The 20220-nt window shown below is 42.7% G+C and overlaps 1 protein-coding gene across 3 annotated transcripts in view; it reads left to right on the top strand.

The window, feature by feature from the left end:
* LOC129828690 (CUB and sushi domain-containing protein 1-like) overlaps positions 1 to 20220 on the top strand; it is a 466738-nt gene that overhangs the window by 374497 nt on the left and 72021 nt on the right. For all 3 annotated transcript variants that reach the window (XM_055889829.1, XM_055889828.1, XM_055889827.1), the window contains exons 31-36: positions 10335 to 10451; positions 11282 to 11395; positions 12850 to 12945; positions 14370 to 14573; positions 16846 to 16970; positions 17406 to 17502. In XM_055889829.1, the coding sequence (XP_055745804.1) occupies positions 10335 to 10451; positions 11282 to 11395; positions 12850 to 12945; positions 14370 to 14573; positions 16846 to 16970; positions 17406 to 17502 (753 nt within the window). The remainder of the gene's footprint in view (positions 1 to 10334; positions 10452 to 11281; positions 11396 to 12849; positions 12946 to 14369; positions 14574 to 16845; positions 16971 to 17405; positions 17503 to 20220) is intronic.

Here is a 20220-nt window from a genome sequence, read left to right as displayed (position 1 = left end):
GGCACAATGGCCTTTGTTGATCGATACCCCGGGCTTGAAAAAAAATGGTAGCCTAGCGGTTAAGAGCGTTGAGCCAGTAACCGAAAGGTTGCTGGTTTGATTCCCCGAGCCGACTAGGTGAAAAATCTGTTGTTGCCCTTGAGCAAGGCACTTAACCCTAATTGCTCCTGTAAGTCGCTCTGGATAAGACTAAAATGTATGAAAGTAGTGAGCAAAATGGCTGGTTCTGGTTTATGACCTTTCTCAACAGTTGTAAATAGCCTGCTTTCAATGACACACAACATTTGATCGGAGATATGAATTCCATATTATTGTATTTTTTCGAAAGTGAAAAGCACACAATTGGAAATCACTCTGAAAAGCAAGGTGATGTGAAGCAAATGTTTCTGTTTCATTTGCTTGTATTGTCTGTCAGTTATGTTTATGTCTAGTCCTAGAAATATGTTATTTATGTCACCTTCAAGGAGGATCGTAGGTTTGTATACGCTACACTAAAGCCACGTTCTAAAGAACACGTTTTAAATCAATGAAAGGAAGGGAAATTATGTATTTTTCATAGTTGGAATCATTCGTTTAAGGTTAAGGTCAGATTTTGGCTAGATGAAACAGCATATTGATTGAGGAAATCCATTGTAAGCTGCATAGTTTGATATCTGGCAAACGTAGTTGCCTAGCCTTTTTTAACATGCCTGAACATAAGCATACAGTATGTGAGAACACACATAATCCCCTTCAGCAAGCGCATTTAACCCTCTTGTCTGTGGTTGAATTGAGCTTATTTTGCCTGATGATAAAGAGGTGGACAAAGCTATTTGCTGGTTGTGTTCATAAGTGAGCAAAAGAAAGAGCCATTTCGAAAGGCTGTGGCTTTGCCTGCAAGCCAAGGCCTCTTGAGTGACGGTGAAAACGCCAGAGTGCCACGTGGGTTATATGCAGATCAGTCACAGTGAGACAGGGAGGACTCACTGTGAATGTTAAAACTCATTCTGCTGCCGGTTGAGGGAAATGATTACTAATGTCCCCAGTATCACCCGGCTAATGAAAGGAATCGTTATGTATTTAATGACTGTGGGGGGAGGGGTGGGAATATTTCTCAGTGTAAACCGCTCCTGTACCCAGTTAATCCCCATTTTTAGAAGCCGTGGGTGTGTACATGTAAGTGGTACAGTATAGAAGAAAAGCAAACACTTTAAATGTGTCAGTTGTGCGTTATTATTGTTGCTTCAGGGTGGTTGTGAGACTCTATAGGTCCAGTTTACTGACAGTTTCAACAACTGTCATGTTCAGCAATGCATATTAATGCAACAAACAGGAACAAAAACCATGATACCGTCTTTATTTAACACCAGCAACCCTTCTCTTCACCTTTATTTAGCTACTTCATGTTCTAATCTTTGATATTTTAGTCTCCTCTGAAAATAGTAGGTGCATAACTACAGTATATCTACTGAAGACCAAATTTTAACCATTTGAAATTTTTCACTGGTCTGTTATTTTCCGCTGCTTTTTGGAATACTGATTCACTCCAAGGCACTTCCTTGGGCTTTCAGACAAAACTAATTAGAAAGGGGTGAGATCCTTTTAAATAATAAAGGATTTTCCCCCCTCTTTCTCTCAGCTTCTCTCATCCAAACAGGTCTTTTATTCGTTTCCATAGTAACTACAGTAAAAGACTGTCTCTTGAATGAGGAATCCTCCATGACTGTAAATAGAAGGTGTGTAATAATGTTAAAGCATGGTGGTATAGCGCCCCTCAGAGGCGGGCAGTGTTGACACACAGCCGCGCAGGCGCCAGATGAATTGCATAGACAAGAGGAATTAGAGTTTGTTTGGATTTATGCATGTCTGTGTGCTTCTGTGTTGAGGGCATAACAATGCAATAGCTGTGTCCACACTACAGTCCTCAATATCCACTCTACGGTCCTCTGTATCCACTCTACGGTCCTCTGTATCCACTCTACGGTCCTCTGTATCCACTCTACGGTCCTCAATATCCCCTCTACAGTCCTCAATATCCCCTCTACAGTCCTCAATATCCACTCTACGGTCCTCTGTATCCACTCTACGGTCCTCAATATCCCCTCTACGGTCCTCAATATCCCCTCTACGGTCCTCTGTATCCACTCTACGGTCCTCAATATCCACTCTACGGTCCTCAATATCCGCACTATGGTCCTCTGTATCCACTCTACGGTCCTCAATATCCACTCTACGGTCCTCAATATCCACTCTACGGTCCTCAATATCCACTCTACGGTCCTCAATATCCCCTCTACGGTCCTCTGTATCCACTCTACGGTCCTCAATATCCACTCTACGGTCCTCAATATCCCCTCTACGGTCCTCTGTATCCACTCTACGGTCCTCAATATCCACTCTACGGTCCTCTGTATCCACTCTACGGTCCTCTGTATCCACTCTACGGTCCTCAATATCCACTCTACGGTCCTCTGTATCCACTCTACGGTCCTCAATATCCACTCTACGGTCCTCAATATCCGCACTATGGTCCTCTGTATCCACTCTACGGTCCTCAGTATCCACTCTACAGTCCTCAATATCCACTCTACGGTCCTCTGTATCCACTCTACGGTCCTCAATATCCCCTCTACGGTCCTCAATATCCCCTCTACGGTCCTCTGTATCCACTCTACGGTCCTCAATATCCACTCTACGGTCCTCAATATCCGCACTATGGTCCTCTGTATCCACTCTACGGTCCTCAATATCCACTCTACGGTCCTCAATATCCACTCTACGGTCCTCAATATCCACTCTACGGTCCTCAATATCCACTCTACAGTCCTCAATATCCACTCTACGGTCCTCAGTATCCACTCTACGGTCCTCAATATCCACTCTACGGTCCTCTGTATCCACTCTACGGTCCTCAATATCCACTCTACGGTCCTCAATATCCACTCTACGGTCCTCAATATCCCCTCTACGGTCCTCTGTATCCACTCTACGGTCCTCAATATCCACTCTACGGTCCTCTGTATCCACTCTACGGTCCTCTGTATCCACTCTACGGTCCTCAATATCCACTCTACGGTCCTCTGTATCCACTCTACGGTCCTCAATATCCACTCTACGGTCCTCAATATCCGCACTATGGTCCTCTGTATCCACTCTACGGTCCTCAGTATCCACTCTACAGTCCTCAATATCCACTCTACGGTCCTCTGTATCCACTCTACGGTCCTCAATATCCCCTCTACGGTCCTCAATATCCCCTCTACGGTCCTCTGTATCCACTCTACGGTCCTCAATATCCACTCTACGGTCCTCAATATCCGCACTATGGTCCTCTGTATCCACTCTACGGTCCTCAATATCCACTCTACGGTCCTCAATATCCACTCTACGGTCCTCAATATCCACTCTACGGTCCTCAATATCCACTCTACAGTCCTCAATATCCACTCTACGGTCCTCAGTATCCACTCTACGGTCCTCAATATCCACTCTACGGTCCTCTGTATCCACTCTACGGTCCTCAATATCCACTCTACGGTCCTCAATATCCACTCTACGGTCCTCAATATCCACTATACGGTCCTCAATATCCACTCTACGGTCCTCAATATCCACTCTACGGTCCTCAATATCCACTCTACGGTCCTCAATATCCACTCTACGGTCCTCAATATCCACTCTACGGTCCTCAATATCCTCACTATGGTCCTCTGTATCCATCATATGGTCCTCTGTATCCATCATATGGTCCTCTGTATCCACTCTATGGTCCTCTGTATCCACTCTATGGTTCTCTGTATCCACTCTATGGTCATCTGTATCCACTCTATGGTCCTCTGTATCCGCACTATGGTCCTCTGTATCCACTCTATGGTCATCTGTATCCACACTATGGTCCTCTGTATCCACACTATGGTCCTCTGTATTCACACTATGGTCCTCTGTATTCACACTATGGTCCTCTGTATCCACACTATGGTCCTCTGTATCCACACTATGGTCCTCTGTATCCACACTATGGTCCTCTGTATTCACACTATGGTCCTCTGTATCCACACTATGGTCCTCTGTATCCACTCTATGGTCCTCTGTATCCATAATATGGTCCTCTGTATTCACACTATGGTCCTCTGTATTCACACTATGGTCCTCTGTATTCACACTATGGTCCTCTGTATTCACACTATGGTCATCTGTATCCACACTATGGTCCTCTGTATCCACACTATGGTCCTCTGTATCCACACTATGGTCATCTGTATTCACACTATGGTCATCTGTATCCACACTATGGTCCTCTGTATCCACACTATGGTCCTCTGTATCCACTCTATGGTCATCTGTATCCACTCTATGGTCCTCTGTATCCACTCTATGGTCATCTGTATTCACACTATGGTCCTCTGTATCCACTCTATGGTCATCTGTATCCACTCTATGGTCCTCTGTATCCACACTATGGTCCTCTGTATCCACACTATGGTCATCTGTATCCACACTATGGTCCTCTGTATCCACACTATGGTTCTCTGTATCCACTCTATGGTCCTCTGTATCCATCATATGGTCATCTGTATCCATCATATGGTCATCTATATCCCCACTATGGTCCTCTGTATCCCCACTATGGTCCTCTGTATCCACACTATGGTTCTCTGTATCCACACTATGGTCCTCTGTATCCCCACTATGGTCCTCTGTATCCCCACTATGGTCCTCTGTATCCACACTATGGTCCTCTGTATCCCCACTATGGTCCTCTGTATCCATAATATGGTAATCTGTATCCACACTGTGGTCCTCAATATCCTCACTATGGTCCTTTGTATCCAAATCTGAACTTCCTTCCTCCTCTCTCTTTCTCTCTCTCATCCTATCTGTCTCATGCATGCTCTCATTCTCCCTCTCTATCTGGCTCCCTCTCTCTTTCTCACATTATCTCTCCTGCGGTATTACATGGATGTTTTTTCACGGCTGACTCCTCTAGATGAGACGTTGAGGTCAGGTGGAAGACACGTCTGTTTCCATGATACTAGTGAAGGGAAATCACACTTGCTTACATTGGTGTAGAGATGCATTCATATCAGGCACATGACATAGCAGCCAACGTTGTACGGTCTGTTAGGTTTAAGCGGCTTGTGGCGTCTGTCCGATTACTGTATGCATAAACATGATGCTATGTTTGAATGTCCTTAAATAGCTAAAGTATGTACATTCCCACATACAATTCTTATTATAAATAAGGTCTGACGATGACTACCTTGGCACGTCGCTACAGTGGCTGGCGTATTATACAGTGTTGATTTGAGCATATTGTCTAGTGTCAGTTAATTTGTTTGTCTTTATTTTCTTTGTTTTTGTCCATATTTCTATTCATTGGGGCGTCAGGTAGCCTACCAGTTAGGAGCATTTGGCTAGTAACCGAAAGGTTGCTAGTTCAAATCCCAGAGCAGACTAGGTGAAACATTTGTCAATGTTCCTTGGAGCAAGGTACTTAACCCTAAATGCTCCTGTAAGTCATTCTGGATAAGAGTGTCTATTTAAATGTCAAATATTTCCATTTATTGCACAGAAAATCTAATAAACAGGTCATGGCTTCTGGAAGCTTGTCATTGTCTGTAACTCTCACCTAGTCATGATGGTAAAAATGTAAAACTACTATCATCATAATTCATACTGGCTGACCAATGCTCAAGTAACCAGTTATCTCAACAGCATATTTAATATTAAATTGTAATATTCAGTATAACCATGGTTACCCACAGTTGGATGTATGCTGAGTAGATTGACCCCAAGTCAAGTCAAATGTTATTTGTCACATTGTAACGATGTTCGTCTGAGGAAGAAGGAGAGGACCAAGGTGCAGCGTGGTACATGTTCATGATTTTTAATAACACTGAACCCTCGAACAAAAAAGAACAAAAGCGGAACAAACAAAACAGTCCTGTCAGGTACAGAGACAGAAAACAACTACCCACAAAACCTATGTGGGCAAGAGCTACCTAAGTATGGTTCTCAATCAGAGACAACGATAGACAGCTGCCTCTGATTGAGAACCACACCCGCCAAACAACAAAGAAATACAACACATAGAAAGCAAAACATAGAATGCCCACCCCAACTCACGCCCTGACCAACCAAAATAGAGACATAAAAAGGGAACTAAGGTCAGGGCGTGACACACATGCTTCATAAACAACAGGTGTAGACTAACAGTGAAATGCTTATCCCTGATCTTTGAGATGTTCAGTTTTTTGTGGGTTTTTCCCTGATTTGTCATTTCCCTGATTTGTTCATGTATAATGAAGATTGTTACATAACCTGTTTTGAAAGACTAAATAATGAAATCCAATATTTGTTATGATAAATAGTGAGTGAGTGATCAAGCATTTGATACCTAAAAGAGAAAGTACACTTTTGCTTGACATGACACTGCTTACAGTGGCAACAGTTAAACAATTATCAGACAGCAATTCCCCTTTCTTTACGAATTACTGACGTGATCTGTGTTTAAGGCCCAGTGTAGTAAAAAACTTGATATTCCTGTTTATATATAAATCAACTTTTATTTTTCACATACACATGTTTAGCAGATGTTATTGCGGGTGTAGTGAAATGCTTGTGTTTCTAGCTCCAACAGTGCAGTAGTATCTAAGAATTCACAACAATACACACAGTACACACAACCTAAAAGTAAAAGAATGGAATTAAGGAATATATAAATATTAGGATGAGCAATGTCGGAGTGGCATTGAGTAAAATACAGTAGAATAGAATACAGTATATACATGAGATAAGTAAAGCAAAAATATGTAAACATTATTAAAGTGACTAGTGTTCCATTATTAAAGTGACCAGTGATTTCAAGTCTATGTATATAGGGCAGCAGCCTCTAGGGTGCAGGGTTACATAACCGGGTGGAAGCCACCTAGTGATGGCTATTAAACAGTCTGATGGTCTTGAGGTAGAAGCCGTTTTTCAGGCTCTCAGTCCCAGCATTTATGCACCTGTTCTGACCTTGCCTTCTGGATGATAAAGGGGTGTACAGGCAGTGGCTCGGGTGGTTGTTGTCCATGTTGATCTTTTTGGCCTTCCTGTGACATCGGGTGCTGTAGGTAGTTTGCCCCCAATGCTGCATCGGGCAGAGCACACCACCCTTTAAAGAGCCCTGCGGTTGCGGGCGGTGCAGTTGCCGTACCAGTCGGTGATACAGCCTGACAGAATGCTCTCAATTGTGCATCTGTAAAAGTTTGTTAGGGTTTAAGGTGCCAAGCCAAATTTCTTCAGCCTCAAATTTCTTGTGCCTTCTTCACCACACTGTCTGTGTGGGTGGACCATTTCAGATTGTCAGTGATGTGTACGCCGAGGAACTTGAAGCTTTCCACCTGCTCCACTGCGGTCCCGTCGATGTGGATAGGGGCTGCTCCCTCTGCTGTTTCCTGAAGTCCACGATCAGCTCCTTTGTTTTGTCGACATGGAGAGAGAGCTTATTTTCCTGGCAACACACTCCCAGGGCCCTCACCTCCTCTCTGTAGGCTGTCTCGTCATTGTTGGTAATCAGGACTACTACTGTTGTGTCGTTTGCAAACTTGATGATTGAGTTGGAGGTGTCCATGGCCACGGAGTCATGGGTGAACAGGGAGTACATTAGGGGGCTGAGCATACAGCCTTGTGGGGCCACTGTGTTGAGGATCAGCGAAGTGGAGGTGTTGTTTCCTACCTTCACCACCTGGGGGTGGCCCATTTGGAAGTCCAGGACCCAGTTGCACAGGGTGGGGTTTAGACTCAGGGCCCCGAGCTTAATGATGAGCTTGGAGGGTACTATGGTGTTGAATGCTGAGCTATAGTCAATGAACAGCATTCTTACATAGGTATTCCTCTTGTTCAGATGGGATACGGCCGTGTGCAGTGCGATGGCGATTTTATCGTCTGTGGATCTATTGGGGCGGTAAGCAAATTGAAGTGTGTCTAGGGTGTCAGGTAAGGTAGAGGCGATATGATCCTTAACTAGCCTCTCAAAGCACTTCATGATGACAGAAGTGAGTGCTATGGGGGGATAGTCATTTAGTTCAGTTACCTTTGCTTTCTTGGGTACAGGAATAATGGTGGATATCTTGAAGCAAGTGGTGACAGCAGACTGGGATAGGGAGAGATTGAAATGTCTGTAAACACTCCAGCCAGCTGGTCTGTGCATGCTCTGAGGACGCGGCTAGGGATGCCCTTTGTAGTCCGTGATAGTCTGTAGACCCTGCCACATATGTCTCGTGTATGAGCTGTTGAATTACTACTCCACTTTATACTGTCTCTATACTGACGTTTTACCTGTTTGATTGCCTTATGAAGGGAATAACTATACTGTTTGTATTCGGCCATATTCCAAGTCACCTTGCCGTGGTTAAATACGGTGGTTCGCGCTTTCAGTTTTGCGCAAATGCTGCCATCTATCCACAGTTTCTGGTTAAGGTAGGTTTTAATAGTCACAGTGGGTACAACATCTCCTGTAAACTTCCTGATAAACTCAGTCACTGTATCCATGTATTTGTCACTGTTATTATTTTAGGCTACCAGGAACATATCCCAATCTGCGGGATCAAAACAATCTTGAAGCGTGGATTCCGATTGGTCAGACCAGGGTTGAATAGTCCTTAGCACGGGTACTTCCTGTTTGAGTTTCTGCCTATAGGAAGGGAGCAGCAAAATGGAATCGTGATCAGATTTGATGAATTGAGGGTGGGGGAGGGCCTTGTAAGCATTTCGAAAAGCTGAGTAGCAGTGATCTGTTTTCTCAGGGCGAGTGCTGCAGTCAATGTGTTGGTAGAACTTCTGTAGCGTTTTTCTCAAATTAGTTTGTTTAAATCCCCAAAAGGAATAAATGTGGCCTCAGGATATGTGGTTCCCAGTTTGCATAGAGTCCAGTGTAGTTCTTTGAGGTACTTCCAGGACAATGACTGAAAGTCGCAATGACTGCCAGCAGATACCCATAGATTTCCAGTCATTGTGCTAACGCTACTTAGCATTGCCTCACAAAACGACCTCTAACTTCTTTCATACTGGACACAGAGACATAAAAATGGTATCCACGGCTTCAACTGACTCTGGGGATGTAGACATATTGCCAAAATCCAAAACTATCCCTTTCATTGTTACCCAGAAATGATTTGATATTGAGATAAAAAATGGCTGCATTGAACCTTTAACTAAATCTCTTGCTCCATGGGTGTGAAATTTCTAGATTTAGGCTGGGAAGACCCAGATACAAAACATTTTTTTACAGCAGAAACTCTGTCTTCCCATAGGAAGTATGAGGTGAGGGTGATGTGATCAAAGGTATGGGGAAGGAGTTTTATAAGCAGAGGACCATGAGCCGGGGCTGCATCCTGACACCAGGTTTATAAGCTCCACAAGGTATTGTGGGCAGATGAAGGAGCAGACCTGGGGGAGCAAGGTATTGTGGGCATGAAGGAGGAGACCTGGTGGAGCGAGCGCAGGGAGTCTTAGGGTGCTTGAGACGTGGCAGGAATCTCAATCGATGATCATTGTAGCAAGGACCAAGGGGATGGAAAGAACAAGACAGGTGCAGGAAGAACACAGGAGGGTATCAAGCGATTGGGGCATTGACATTTTCTGAAAGGTGTACAGCAAGTAATAATACTTAATAAAAAGGAAATGAGAAGAAGGGTTAACTAGGGATTTAGTGTCAGGGAGAACAAGAGGGGACCAGAGCTCACTGCCCCATAATGTTGTGTGTTCCGTCATTTTCTCTCCTTTTGCCAGTATTTATTCAGAGTTTCTCAAAGTAGTTACGAGTGAAGCCACGTGTGTCCATGGAGCCATTGAAATCAGTATACTTCCCCTCTGGACACATTGCAGGCCATATTAAGGACTTACTGTACACATGCTTAAGGGCAACATAAACACAGAGATATATGGAATCTTAATCATGTGGGCATGAAGGAGCAGACCTGGTGGATTAACCTTTAAAGTTGGTCTGAAACTGTGTTGATATTTTGTACAGTGAGTTATGCCTCTGATAAACACTTTTTTTTTGGTAGTTTGATTGCTGAAAAGGTCCCCGTAGACATAATTTAACAGGTTGTACGAGCTCCTTTCAGAGGGACTAAAAGAAACAAAACAAGTTGTGGATTGAGTTGTTTTGAACCATCATCATTGAGCTGCTATGAATGTCGAATGACGCTCCAGATGTTAAGAGAATGCACAGCACATCTTTGTTCCAACATAACAGCTCGCAACTAGTGCACTGACTTTTCTCCCATGTGTATACATGGTGCTTGTCCTTTCATGATTATTGTCTCTGGGAATTGAGTAACACAGAGATGGTTTCTGGTGTCTTTCAGCTCCTTGTGGTGGTCATTATGCTGGGTCTGAAGGCGTGGTACTCTCTCCTAACTTCCCCCAGAACTACACCACTGGTCAAACGTGCTCCTACTACATTACTGTCTCTGGAGAATTTGGTAAGGTTTTTTATTTAATTTAACCTTTATCTAACTAGGCAAGTCGCTTTTAAGAACAAATTCTTATTTACAATGACGACCTACCCCGGCCAAACCCGAACAACGCTGGGCTCATTGTGCGCTATGGGACTCCCAATCACGGCCGGCTGTGATACAGCCTGGATTCGAACCAGGGACTGTAGTGACGCCTCTTGCGCTGAGATGCAGTGCCTTAGACAGCTGCACCACTCGGGAGAAGGGTTAATCAACTGCAACATTATTAAAGCAGCACTTAGACTTAATCTGACAAGTGTGATTTAGCTGCCTACAGTCCAATGGAGGATTTACCATAATTTTCAGATATTATCATTGTGGAAAGTATGTATCTTAAGATAGTCTCCTCCTATCCAGGCTTATACAAAGCATAGTTCAGTCATGAAGTGCTGAATCATGGATCAAGGTATGTTAGAGTTATCCCTGGTTCTTGTCTGACCTCATACAAGTTATGCTTTCTCAATTGTGCGTGATATTCAGCCGTGATGACACAACCAAAACATATCTAATTGTATAAGGTATATATCTGTGCCTCAGTGCGTATTTATCATGCATGAACTGGTGTAGCAGATGTGAAATCGCAAGGTAAACATTGTTTGTTAGCCTGTTGTGTGGTGACATCACCCACCCTGAGACCTGGGTAGTTAGCATGCTAGCCTTGTGTCATTGTTGACAAGATTCCAAGTTCCATTTTGCCATTTTAAACACTCGGTTTACCATTTGCAGATAGGATTGTTTTGTAGCCACGTTTTTCATACTGAGGTAACCTATATGATGTCCCCATTTTGTCTCCTCAGTGGTGTTTGGGCAGTTTGCCTACTTTCAGACGGCAATGAATGACTCAGTGGAACTATTTGATGGGGCCAATCAGAATGCCAGGCTGCTAAGCTCCCTCGCTGGGTCTCATTCTGGTACGTAATAGCTTTCCATTCTTTCCGTTGTTAAATGAACAAAACCGATGGAAAACACACACGCACATGCGGATGTTGTTGGGGAAGACAAGAGGTGTTAATACAAAAAGGTCTCAGCATGATCCCTGTATTAATAACTGCTGTTGGCACTTGGTTACTGTCTCATTCAAAATGTTTTCATTTCAGTAATTCATATTGCGACATAACGTCCATATTGCGACATAACATTCATATTGCGACTTGATGTCCATGCCATATCAGAAATAAGCAATGCTTCAATGATCACGAGTATCCATGGTTTCAGTCCTTAGGCTACTGTTGCCGTCTACACTGTTCTTACCCCTAGATGGCTTCAGAGAGAGCTTGTGTGGCTTACCACTTTGCGATTGAGCCGTTGTTGCTCCCAGTCCTTAGGCCACTCTCTCAGTATTTTTGTATTATTTAAAGCCACCTAATAAAATACGAAAAATTCAACACCTGTCCTCGTCCGATTTATTGCTGGTATTAACAGGGGAAGGTAATTACATTTCAGAACAGAAATCAGCCTCAACTTTACATTCTTCTGAGGATTGATTAAGGCTGTTGGATATAAACTGTTTGTATGGGACCTTGTACTATTCAGATTTGTGTTATTCTGCAGTGCAACAATAAATTCCCAAGGGAGATGATGGTCTTTGACTTTGTCTTTGGATTTCACCATTCAGGAATGCAGTATGTGATGTGCTATATAAAATTTAAATGGAAAGGTTATAGTGAATTAGATAACATATTAATTACCTCTGACATTTGTCCAAGACGTGTATACTAATATTTTCTGTACACTATTCCTTTGCACTGGTAATTGAGATTTTCTATCAACAAGTAACTTGATGTGTTTTCCCTGTCTATTCATGGTGACATTTGAATTATAATGATACATTAGATCATAATGCATTGGCTGTGTTCACCTTAATGGAGGCTGATTAGCAACCTACATTAGCCACATCCACAATAAGCTACTCTACCTAATTATAGGCGTTCAAATGTCATGGCTTTCAATAAGTTCACGCCATCAAGAAGACACTTCCTACCATGTTTTCATTGTCACAGCTGATTACGTTTTACAAGACTCAGGCCTACAAATGTGTAGCCTATACAAAGTTGTTTGCTTGTCCAACATTCTCATTATTGATAAGACTTTGTTCTTCCTCTTATTATTAAGAGAGTCCTCTACTGCATAGACCATACTTAAAAGTTCAACTGCCAACAGCATGCTATTTACCCAGCAAGATTTTGAATGGGAGCTAGTATATTTATAAGAAGCAATTCATCATGCAGCTGAGGTTTTGTTCTGTATAGCACACAAGAAGGGTCGGGAATCTCAAGAAAGGCCACTGTTGGCTTCATAGGGTTAATACTGAGTCAGCATATTGTGTGTGTTTAAAAAAAAAACTCTATTCATCCTTTTTTTGCAGGAGAGACCTTGCCCCTGGCGACATCAAACCAAATTATGGTGCGATTTACTGCAAAGAATGGTCCTTCCGCCAGGGGTTTCCACTTTGTTTACCAAGGTATGTTTATATACTGTATGAACAGGTAATACGTTGCAATATATACATACTCAGGTCACATGCATGACCCTTCCTTACTGTTTTTACCCCTGTGGCAGTAGGTGTGTTTCTGAGGGTCCTGGAGGCCTCCTGAAGCCCTCCATCCCCAGGCAGCAAAGGGTCTTATCTATAAATGTTATGGTTCCCATGGTTGTCAGGCTGTTCAAGGCATTTGCCGTTATCTCTCTTGCCCCATGGGAGCCTAGGGTGCAGGTACTCTAATCGTTATACCTGAGTAAAGCATGTCATGGTAAAAGGGATTTCTAGCTGCTTTAGTAGGCAATGAGCAGAAGGGCTCATACAGATACACTATAGAACAGTATGTTGAAAGTGTCATATCCAATATTTAAGGACTCCCTCTCTCTTGCATAATCAATATAAAATGTCACACATTAATATATAAAATATAAACCCACATGTTTTATAAAACGTTTCCAGGATGGCAGAGTACGATTTTTCTTTTTTCTTTCTTAACTCAATCCTTTCAGATTCCCTTAAATCCAATGATGCCTTTGGCTTTTATCATCGAGGTGTCATGTCTACTTTATTTTAGTGTCATTTAGAGGTTCTCTCTCTTGTAGATAATAGCTCACCTCAGGACACATCAAGCATTTTCTCTCTCTGTCAAAATTGTAATAAATAAGCTATGTGAATTACATGAACTTTTACTGTCAGCTGCCTTATAAAAATGAATGATCTCAAATTGTAATTTTTCATGAAGCATGTTGAGCACATATACTGTCCAGTGTTTACCAGACTGTGGGGATGGAAGGGTTTTTAAAATACTCCCTGACAGTTAGGATAGTTTGTTTGGTACTTGGAGGTATCCAAGTCATGATTGCAGAACATACTCCGCTCTGGTACCTATCTAGAAATATCCGACACAATCCCTCCCAGCCACACAGTAAAGGCCTCAATATTGCACTAAGGTATACTATATACTGTAGATAAAATAGTATTTGAACTCTTACCCCCCCCCCCCAAATTTTTTTTAATTTTTTTTTAAACATTCACATGTGAAGATCGGATATGGAGTTTCACACGTGAAAAACCTTAACGTCTGTGAGAGAAGAGAGGACAAGGCCATGCATGCAGTGGTACATAATGTTTTGCTATACTGTAGTACAGATTGTAACCAGTCATGTTTTGAATATCAGATATATATATATTTGGTGTCATTGTCATCTTCCATGCCTTGGTGTCCTGAGTGTTCATGATTGAACACTAGTATGGCTGATGATACACTGAGATCATTCTAAAGCTCTCAAATGTCCATAATGACAAATCATATTTTACAACCATATTGTATTGCAATTTTCCTGTGAGCTTTAAGCAAAGAGTTCACACATCTAGGTGTTAAACACTGGGTACTATTTTCTTTGTAGCTGTTCCTCGCACCAGTGACACGCAGTGCAGCTCTGTCCCAGAGCCACGCTACGGTAGACGGATTGGGTCCGAGTTCTCCGCTGGTTCCATTGTTCGCTTTGAGTGCAACCCTGGGTATCTGCTACAGGGATCCAAAGCCATCAAATGCAATGTGGTCCCCAATGCGCTAGCCCAGTGGAATGATACTGTGCCCGCTTGTGCTGGTAAGCCTCCTCAAATCAGTCACATTTGTGGAGATTGATTTAGAGATGGATACATGTTGTTGTAAAAGGGAAATTCCACCACTTTTCAACCTGGTATTAATTATCACCAGACCCATACCGAGTCTGTGAAAACGACTCATTTCCACTATCTGCTGTTAAAATAAATGTTTTTACTTTATATATTTTTTACGGTAAAACATAGGAATGCGCTGTTTTTACATATGTAGACATTGGTATGGTGCTGAGATAATAAATATGAGGTTGAAATGTGGTGCAATTGCCCTTTAAGAACATACAGTGTGTAGAACATCTAATAGATATGTCATCATTTTTTACATTTGTAAGTTACCATAAACACCATAAACATACTGAGATATTGGGAAGTGAGATGATTCTTTAGTCACAATAATGTTCTAAACTCAGCAAAAAAAGAAACTTCCCTTTTTCAGGACCCTGTCTTTCAAAGATAATTCGTAAAAATCCAAATAACTTCACAGATCTTCATTGTAAAGGGTTTAAACACTGTTTTCCATGCTTGTTCAATGAACCATAAACAATTCATGAACATGAACCTGTTTAACGGTCTTTAAGACACTAACAGCTTACAGTTGGTAGGCAATTAAGGTCACAGTTATGAAAACCTAGGACACTAAAGAGGCCTTTCTACTGACTCTGAAAAACACCAAAAGAAAGATGCCCAGGGTCCCTGCTCATCTGCGTGAATGTGCCTTAGATGTGGCCAGGGCAATAAATTGCAATGTCCGTACTGTGAGATGCCTAAGACAGCGTTACAGGGAGACAAGACGGACAGCTGCTCATCCTCGCAGTGGCAGACTACATGTAACAACACCTGCACAGGATCGGTACATCCGAACATCACACCTGCAGGATAGGTACAGGATGGCAACAACAACTGCCCGAGTTGCACCAGGAATGCACAATCCCTCCATCAGTGCTCAGACTGTCTGCAATAGGCTGAGAGAGGCTGGACTGAGGGCTTGTAGGCCTGTTGTAAGGCAGGTCCTCACCAGACATCACCGGCAACAACGTCGCCTATGGGCACAAACCCACCGTTGCTGTACCAGACAGGACTGGCAAAAAGTGCTCTTCTCTGATGAGTCGCGGTTTTGTCTCACCAGGGGTGATGGCTGGATTATTGTTTATCGTCGAAGGAATGAGCGTTACATCGAGTCCTGTACTCTGGAGCGGGATTGATTTGGAGGTGGAGGGTCATGGTCTGGGGCGGTGTGTCACAGCTTCATTGAACTGAGCTTGTTGTCATTGCAGGCAATCTCAACGCTGTGCATTACAGGGAAGACATCCTCCTCCCTCATGTGGTACCCTTCCTGCAGGCTCATCCTGACATGACCCTCCAGCATGACAATGCCACCAGCCATACTGCTCATTCTGTGTGTGATTTCCTACAAGACAGGAATGTCAGTGTTCTGCTATGGCCAGCGAAGAGCCCGGATCTCAATCCCATTGACCCCGTCTGGGACCTGTTGGATCAGAGGGTGAGGGCTAAGACCAATCCCCACAGAAATGTCTGGGAACTTGCCTTGGTGGAAGATTGGGGTAACATTTCACAGCAAGAACTGGCAAATCTGGTGCAGTCCACGAGGAGGAGATGCACTGCAGTACTTAATGCAGCTGGTGGCCACACCAGATACCGACTGTTATTTTTGATTTTGACCCCCCCCCCTTTGTTCAGGGACACATTATTCCATTTCTGTTAGTCACATGTCTGTGGAACTTGTTCAGTTTATGTCTCAGTTGTTGAATCTGGTTATGTTCTTACAAATATTTACGCATGTTAAGTTTGCTGAAAATAAATGCAGTTGACAGCGAGAGGACATTTATTTTTTTGCTGAGTTTATATAGAATTATAAACTGGGTGGTTCGAGCCCTGAATGCTGATTGGCTGACAGTTGTGGTATATCAGACCGTATGCCATGTGTATGACAAAACCATTTATTTTTACTGCTCTAATTACGTTGGTAACCAGTTTATAATAGCAATAAGGCACCTCGGGGGTTTGTGGTATATGGCCAATATACCACAGCTAAGGTCAGTGTCGAGGCACTCCGCGTTGCATTGTGCTTAAGAACAGCCCTTAGCCATGGTATATTGGCCATATACCACACCTCTGGCCTTATTGCTTAAATGACTCATGTCAAATTTCCCCTCTGTGTCTTGACTCACCATGGCTACAGGAACCTGGCATGTGCCCCATTAAATGTGACTCTAATTTCCCCTCTGTTTCGCTCCCCAGTTCCATGCAGCGGTAATCTGACAGAGAGAAGAGGCACCATCCTCTCCCCCGGATTCCCCGAGCCCTATGGGAACAGCTTGAACTGCGTGTGGAAAATCATTGTCACCGAAGGAGCTGGGATTCAGGCAAGTACAAAGGGGGCAGGTCTGAACTCATCGAAAGTAATAAGCTACACCGACAGACAGAGAAGAGAGGGAAAATTGTATTTTTTGAGTGACAGGCTATAGCACATTTTAACCGTCAGTCGTCCTACTGAGAAGAAAAGAAAATTAGACGGTATAAATTAGACCCGTTGCCAGCAGAAGGAGTTTTAAGGCACATAAAAAACAGCTGCAATCTTATTGCTATTGATCGTGCCCTAATGAGAACAACTCGTTTTTTAAAATACTTCTTACAAGAGCACAGTATAAAACCTGGTTTTATGTCTATAGCAGGAAAGAAAACTTCCCTCAATTAAAAACACCAGTCTCTCATCTAACCATTCAAAATGCTTGTCCTTTCAGAGAGATGGCATGTACATTCTTTTTGTCACCATATTTACGTATTTTTTTCTTTTGCAGATTCAAGTAATGAGCTTCGCCACTGAGCATAATTGGGATTCCTTAGAAATCTATGATGGAGGGGACATGACAGCTCCTAAACTTGGAAGCTTTTCAGGTGGGAATTGGATTACTTAATCATGCATGGAATCACACGTTTCCCCTTGAGATATCATGTCTGTGTGCAATATAATACTTATTGCGAATTAGGTTTCATGTGTTTTACAGAATTGTTACAGGCCTATTATTTTGAAGACCACAATAAAAATGAAACCGACTCATGTTATGTTCCGTAGTTCTTCTAGGGGACTGAACATTGATCATGGGTCCAATACCTTTCTCCGCAATCTTTTACACAGCCAACCAATGTCCCAATCGTCATGTTGGATGACTCACAGTATTAGCTCCAGAGACCTTTTGAAATCCAGTTGGCAGCCATCTTGGCCTTTGGTGCCTCCCAGTTAATCCTAGGAACAGCATTTCTACAACTGAATAGCTGTGTCTGATATCTAATGAAGATGTTGAATGCTATGGCTGCATTAGGTATGATCAGTGATATGTATGGGCATATTCCATCCTTGTGAAAATAGAGGGCACTTCCCCTGTCTGGCAAATGTGTGGGTTTATCAATCTTGAGTAGATCCATTAGTTCATTACTTTCAGTATGTGTACGTGATTTTAAATGATTCAGTAAGCGAGGTCAGTTGGAGAAGAAGGTCATGACGGACATGTACATTGGGGACATGTTGGAACTCCTCCATAGGAATGAATATAATTCTGCAGTATTTCAATTCAATATTTCAAGGACGAAATTACATATATTTAAGTATTTTTGTTGTTGTAGTGGGGACAGTAACATTAGTACTTTCTAAAAAGTATTCTTTAAGGAAAATGTTTTTTTTTTATATATATACAGTGAGGGAAAAAAGTATTTGATCCCCTGCTGATTTTGTAAGTTTGCCCACTGACAAAGAAATGATCAGTCTGTAATTTTAATGGTAGGTTTATTTGAACAGTGAGAAACAGAATAACAACAGAAAAATCCAGAAAAACGCATGTCAAAAATGTTATAAATTGATTTGCATTTTAATGAGGGAAATAATTATTTGACCCCTCTGCAAAACATGACTTAGTACTTGGTGGCAAAACCCTTGTTGGCAATCACAGAGGTCAGACGTTTCTTGTAGTTGGCCACCAGGTTGGCACACATCTCAGGAGGGATTTTGTCCCACTCCTCTTTGCAGATCTTCTTCAAGTCATTAAGGTTTCGAGGCTGACGTTTGGCAACTCGAACCTTCAGCTCCCTCCACAGATTTTCTATGGGATTAAGGTCTGGAGACTGGCTAGGCCACTCCAGGACCTTAATGTGCTTTTTCTTGAGCCACTCCTTTGTTGCCTTGGCCGTGTGTTTTAGGTCATTGTCATGCTGAAATACCCATCCACGACCCATTTTCAATACCCTGGCTGAGGGAAGGAGGTTTTCACCCAAGATTTGACGGTACATGGCCCCGTCCATCGTCCCTTTGATGCGGTGAAGTTGTCCTGTCCCCTTAGCAGAAAAACACCCCCAAAGCATAATGTTTCCACCTCCATGTTTGACGGTGGGGATGGTTTCTTGGGGTCATAGGCAGCATTCCTCCTCCTCCAAACACGGCAAGTTGAGTTGATGCCAAAGAACTCCATTTTGGTCTCATCTGACCACAACACGTTCACCCAGTTGTCCTCTGAATCATTCAGATGTTCATTGGCGAACTTCAGACGGGCATGTATATGTGCTTTCTTGAGCAGGGGGACCTTGCGGACGCTGCAGGATTTCAGTCCTTCACGGCGTAGTGTGTTACCAATTGTTTTCTTGGTGACTATGGTCCCAGCTGCCTTGAGATCATTGACAAGATCCTCCCGTGTAGTTCTGGGCTGATTCCTTACCGTTCTCATGGTCATTGCAACTCCACGAGGTGAGATCTTGCATGGAGCCCCAGGCCGAGGGAGTTTGACAGTTCTTTTGTGTTTCTTCCATTTGCGAATAATCGCACCAACTGTTGTCACCTTCTCACCAAGCTGCTTGGCAATGGTCTTGTAGCCCATTACAGCCTTGTGTAGATCTACAATCTTGTCCCTGACATCCTTGGAGAGCTCTTTGGTCTTGGCCATGGTGGAGAGTTTGGAATCTGATTGATTGATTGCTTCTGTGGACAGGTGTCTTTTATACAGGTAAGAAAATGAGATTAGGAGCACTCCCTTTAAGAGTTTATATATATATATCTTAAATTTGAAGTTTGGAGTCACTTAGAAATTTCCTTGTTTTTGAAAGAAAAGCACATTTTTTGTCCATTAAAATAACTTCAAATTGATCAGAAATACAGTGTGGACATTGTTAAGGTTGTAAATGACTATTGTAGCTGGAAAGGGCAGATTTTTTTATGGAATATCTACATAGGTGTACAGAGGCCCATTATCAGCAACCATCACTCCTGTGTTCCAATGGCACGTTGTATTAGCTAATCCAAGTTAATTATTTTAAAAAGGCTAATTGATCATTAGAAAACACTTTTGCAATTATGTTAGCACAGCTGAAAACTGTTGTTCTGATTAAAGAAGCAATAAAACTGTCTTTCTTTAGACTAGTTGAGTATCTGGAGCATCAGCATTTGTGGGTTCGATTACAAATGGCCAGAAACAAAGAACTTTCTTCTGAAACTCGTCAGTCTATTCTTGTTCTGAGAAATGAAGGCTATTCCATGCGAGAAATTGCCAAGAAACTGAAGATCTGGTACGACGCTGTGTACTACTCCCTTCACAGAACAGCTCAAACTGGCTCTAACCAGAATAGAAAGAG

This window comes from Salvelinus fontinalis, chromosome 30, assembly GCF_029448725.1.
Source record: "Salvelinus fontinalis isolate EN_2023a chromosome 30, ASM2944872v1, whole genome shotgun sequence".
NCBI classification, from domain to species: Eukaryota; Metazoa; Chordata; class Actinopteri; order Salmoniformes; family Salmonidae; genus Salvelinus; species Salvelinus fontinalis.
Note: the sequence above shows the minus strand (reverse complement) of the source record. Positions and strands in the feature narration are given on the sequence as shown.